The 4,897-nt window shown below is 71.0% G+C and overlaps 1 protein-coding gene across 1 annotated transcript; it reads right to left on the bottom strand.

Annotated features, from left to right (window-relative positions):
- Positions 1-1,059: 1,059 nt before the first annotated feature.
- Positions 1,060-4,220, bottom strand: EVA1B (eva-1 homolog B). Its single transcript, XM_005234872.3, has 3 exons — positions 4,095-4,220; positions 1,995-2,110; positions 1,060-1,907 (listed from the first exon to the last, which is right to left on the bottom strand). Exons 2-3 carry the CDS (start codon positions 2,059-2,061, stop codon positions 1,498-1,500), a joined length of 477 nt encoding a protein of 158 aa, XP_005234929.1. The 5' UTR covers positions 2,062-2,110; positions 4,095-4,220; the 3' UTR covers positions 1,060-1,497.
- Positions 4,221-4,897: the final 677 nt, after the last annotated feature.

Consider the following 4,897-nt stretch of genomic DNA (forward strand, 5'->3'; position numbering starts at 1 on the left):
CAGGGGTTCCTGCCTGAGCACAGGAGGTCCCACCACAGCACAGGGGGGTCTTACCATGGCACAGGGGGGTCCTGCCCTGGCACTGGGGGCCCATCATAGCACAGGAGGTCCCACCACGGCACAGGGGATCCTGCCCAGACACAGGGGGTCCTGCCCCGGTACAGGGGGTCCTGCCATGTCACAAGGGTTCCTGCCTGAGCACAGGAGGTCCCACCACGGCACAGGGGGTCTCATCATGGCACAGGGGGTCCTTGGCACAGGGTGTCTCACTATGGCACAGGGGTTCCTGCCTGAGCACAGGGGGTCCCACCATGGCATAAGGGGTTCTGCCTGGGCACCAGGGGTCCCACCATGGCACAGGGGGTCCTGCCTGGGTACAGGGGGGCCCTACAAGGGCTGGCTCACCGCAGAGCGAAGGGCAGGAGCGGGCAGTGCCCGGCCCCTGGTGCTGGGTATGGATGTGCCAGCAGTCACAGGGACTGCAGACTCTGGACAGCGCTGGGGGCTGAGTGCCGCACCCCCCTTATCCCGGGCTGGGATGCAGAGCGAGATCCCGCAGCAGGGCTGGGGCAGCACCTCCTCCTCATCCTCCAGCCCCCGCACCATTTCCCAGCCCCAGCACATCCTGGCCTCCAGCCACCGGCGTGGGGCTGGGAGAACATCTGGAAAACATCTGGATCCTGCTGGCGCTGGCGGCACGGAGGACTGGCCTGGGAAGGAGCTATTTTTATAAAGCTGCAGCGGAGGGGGCTGGAGAGGGGGTGGTGGGGCCCTGCACCCCGCGGGGCTGGGACGGTGCCGGGAGCTGGGCAGGATGCGGCCCAGCCCTGTGGGGAGCAGCCCGCATCCCTGGGGAGCACCGGCCGCCTCCAGAACCCAGTGGGAAGCATCCGCCCCGGCCCCCCGGGAGGGCGCTGGGTCACGGCCGGGCGGTGCCGGAAAGGCCATGGCTAATTTTAGTGGGATCATGGGGAGGGAACCGGCCTGGGGAGGCAGCCATGGCTGGACCCCCCAGCACCGTGTGTGCTGTGCAGGGCCCGCAGCACGCTGGGCTCCAGGTAGGGTGTAACAGCACCATGTTTCTGGGGCAGGACCCCACAGCTTACACAGATGTACAGCCCGGCCGCGACCCATGGGGATGGGCATCGCTCCGGTGCTGAGCCAGCGGGGCCAGCACCCGCAGCTGAGCCTGGCAAGGTCTGCCCTGTCCTTGTCCTCGTCCCTGCAGCGTCCCGGGGCTGCTGGGCTGGTGCCAACAATCGTACCAATGGCTCAAAGTGCATCGTGTCCCGCTGCGGCGGGGGCAAGTCTGGCCCTGGGGGTGCCCGTGGCACCAGGGTCTGGGTGGCTCCTCCAGCCCAGGGGCAGTGTGCAGCCCCCTCCCCCCCGTCCTCCCTGTCTCCTGGCCCCAGAGCGGGTCCTAGGCAGCTCCCGGGGGCGGCACGGCGCTGGGGGGCAGCCAGGCACAGCGCTGGGGCAGCTGCCCCACGCTGGGGCTCAGTAATAGTGGACACGGCCCAGGGTGCCGGTGCCCAGGATGTCGGGCTGCCCGTTGCGCCAGATCTCGCGGATGATGCGCTCACGCTCCTCCAGCCGCTGCGCCCGCTCCAGCTCCTCCGCCGAGGCGAAGACATTGACGGCCAGCGCCCCGTCCCCGGGGCCGTGACTCTCCAACGGGATCTCGGTCACCGGCAGCAGTGACTCGGATGCCGCTCGGTCGACGGTGTCCTCCTCTTCCTCATCCTCATCCTCGTCATCATCCTCCTCGTCCTCGCTGAGGTCCCTTGGGCGCGGCGGGGGGCGCGGGTAGGGCTGGCAGGAGAGACGCAGCACCAGCAGGCACAGGGTCAGCACCAGCCCGAAGCAGATGCCCAGCACGAAGTAGAGCCCGAAGCTCTCGGGGTGGGCTGTGGGGAGAGCAGAGGGGGTGAGGGACAGGCCCGTGCCTGCCACGGGGCCCACGGTGGCCCTGGGGTCCCCGCCGCATCCCTCACCTCGGATGTGCGCGTATGCGGCCATGCTGTTGCTCAGCAGCTCCATGTCCCGCCTGCGGCTCTCCATCCCGTGCCCGCTGCGCTCAGTGTCTCCGGGGGTGGCACGTGCTCGGCATCTGCAGGGGACGGGGGCTGAGCAAGGCGCTACTGGGGGCTGGAGCCCCCCCGGTGTCCACTAGCCCTTTTGGGGCCACACCTGGTGGCCACCGTGGCCCAGAGGCTCCCCACCGAGCTCCGGCAGGGCTGGTGCTGGGGCTGCTGTGCCCAAGGCCGAGCCCTGCAGGTGCCCAGGCGGAGCCGCCGCGCTCCCACCGCCCCTCCGTCCTTCCTGTGGGACCGGGGCGGATGCGGCTCCTCCAGGACAACGCGGCGTCAAGCGCATCTGCGGCAGCGGGCCAGGCCCTCCATCCCCTGCCCCGGGCATGGGCTGTGGGGCTGAGCTCAGTGCCAGGGTCCCAGCACAGCTCTGCGAGGCTGCCCGTGCCCGTGCACACACACACACACACGTGTGCCCCCAGCAGCCCCTACACACACACAGACAGACAGACACACACACACAGACAGACACATGCACACACACGTGCCCCCCAGCAGCCCCTCCGTGGCAGTGCCCCCCCCTCCCCGTGCTGCTCCCAGCCCAGCTCCAGCCTCGGCTGTCTGTGGCGCGGGGGCAAGGACCAGGCACGGTGCAAAGGCCGGGGGGGTGGGCAGCAGCAAACGCCACCGAGCCGGGGTTGACCCTGCGCCCCCCCCAGCTCCTGCCACAGCCTGGAGCAGGACCGAGGGGCACTGCTGGCCCCCCTGTGTGATGGAAAACCCTCTAGGCGGGGCTGGCCACGGCACAGCCAGACCCTGGGAGCTGGGGGGGGGGATGGGGGCGCCCTGGGCTGCCTCCTCCCTGACACCCTGTGGGGATGGGGGTACCTGGGCCCTACACTGGGGTGCAGGGGTGAGCACCCACCTCCCCCTACTCAAAGGCCCACCTGGCCCCCAGCAGCTGAGCACCCATCCCTGCAGCCCCTCGCTACCCTCATGATGCTGGTGTGGGGTAAGGTCCCCCTCGGCCGCGGGGTGCTGTGGCCCCCCAAGGTGTGGGGCTGGGCAAGCGGGCAGGCTGGGAGGCGACGCAGCACCTGGCCCTGGCAGGGGCCGAGCTCATTTCCCAGAAACAGCTCGGCGGAGGGAGGAATGAGGAAAGAAATGCAGAAAATGTGACACATCAGCAGAACCGTCCCCGGACAGTCCAGTGCTGCGGGGCCACTGCACGTCCCACTGCTGGGCAGCCCCTCGCAGCGGGACACCCCAAAACATCAAAACATGGCCAGCTGTGTCCCCAGGAGGGTCCTGCTGCCCCCCCATGGGGCTGCCACACCGCCAGCCCCTGTCCCGGCGAGGGGGCCGGCTGGGAGCAGGACAGCCCCGCTGTGGGGCTGGAAGGGCAGAGCCCCACCATGGGGCTCCTGGGACCCCCAAGTCCTGCTGGTGGCAGAGCTGCTGGCGGGGGCACCGCAGGGCTGGCTCCAGGGCCACGGGGGTGCTCAGCACCCGCAGCTGGGCGCCCACGGCCACGGGCCATGGCAGGCTGGGGGTCCGTGGCTGCAGCTGGGTGTGAGGGAGCCCGGGGACAGGCGGGTGCTGAGTGCTGGGTGGAAAAGTGCTGAGCCCCCACCGGCAGAGCGGGAGCTGGGTCACGGCGGGCCAGGGCTGCGCTGCAGGAACAGCCCCGGAGCACTCAGCCCCGCGTCCCCAAGGGCCAAGCCCTGCGCCCCTGAGCCCTGCATCCCCGAATCCCGCGTCCCCAAGGACCAAGCTTTGTGCCCCCATGCCCCCAGCCCCACATCCTCAACCGCTGCATCCCCGAGCCCTGACTCTGCATCCCCAGGTCACTGCATCCCGAGCCCTGCGCCTTCCAGCCCCACGTCCCGGTTCCCCGACACCATGCCCGAGCACCTCGAGCCAGGGCCGGGGCGCAGCCGCGATCCCACCGGGGCTGTCAGGGCTGAAGGGACGGGGGGTGCTGGGGTCCCTCGGGATGCCCCGTCCACCCCACGGTCCCCTGCACCCCCCAGCCCCACGCCGTGCCTGGGGGCCGGTACTCACCAGGATGCGGGGTGGGAAGGCAGGAGCCGCCGCACTTTGGCTGGAGGGAGGGAAGAGGGAAAGGTCTGTTCAGCATTAACGCTGCAGCAACAGGAAATAGTTCGGAGGCGGCTGGCGGTCAGCGCTCCCCGCCGGAGCCAATGGCAGCCCCGGCCCGACGCCCAGCGGGGCGCGAGGCCGCGGTTCCCCCGGGACCCCCGGCTCAGGCCCTGCTGCGGAGCCGCCCCGGAGCCGGGAGCTCGGGCTGTGGGCAGCCCCCAGCCCCATCCTGCCCGTGCCAGCGCCCACGCGGCAGGGCCAGGCCTGGGGCTGGCAGTGTGGGACCCCAGCCCGGCGCGGGGGGCTCGCAGGGCGGTGCGGGCGCTGCGGTGGGCTGCAGCCCCGCACGTGGCACCACAGCGCCGCAGCGCCGGGTGCGTGGGGGCTCCTGGGGCAGCCCCGGGGAGCTGTGGGGACGGGCAGCACCCTGGCCCTGTCGCAGCTTGGCCACGGCACGTACCGCTCGGAAGCAGCAGAGGCGCGGGGCAGAGCCGAGGGCACGGGCAGGGGGCTCTACCCCACCCACATCAGCCCTGGACCTCCAGGACACGAGGCTGCGTCCCAGCTGGCCCCAGGGGACCACTCCAGGCTGTACCGGGATGACCCGGCTCTGCCAGGGCAGCTGGGGCCCACAGGGCAACACGGGGCTGCAGGCCCCCCCTGCTGCATCCTCTTGTGTGCCCCCCCCCCCCAGGCACAACAGCCCCCCAAACCCTTTTCAGACCCACCCCCCCATCCCCGCAGGGTCGCTGCGCGCCGGGCTC

The sequence above is a fragment of the Falco peregrinus genome, chromosome 3 (assembly GCF_023634155.1).
Source record: "Falco peregrinus isolate bFalPer1 chromosome 3, bFalPer1.pri, whole genome shotgun sequence".
NCBI lineage: Eukaryota > Metazoa > Chordata > Aves > Falconiformes > Falconidae > Falco > Falco peregrinus.

What these genes read in the sequence shown, in the direction of transcription:
- EVA1B (XM_005234872.3), bottom strand. Translation starts at nt 2,061, where the DNA reads ATGGAGAGCCGCAGGCGGGACATGGAGCTGCTGAGCAACAGCATGGCC. An exon ending in CGCATACGCGCACATCCGAG is followed by an intron (nt 1,908 to 1,994) that starts GTGAGGGATGCG and finishes CTCTCCCCACAG; the next exon opens with CCCACCCCGAGAGCTTCGGG.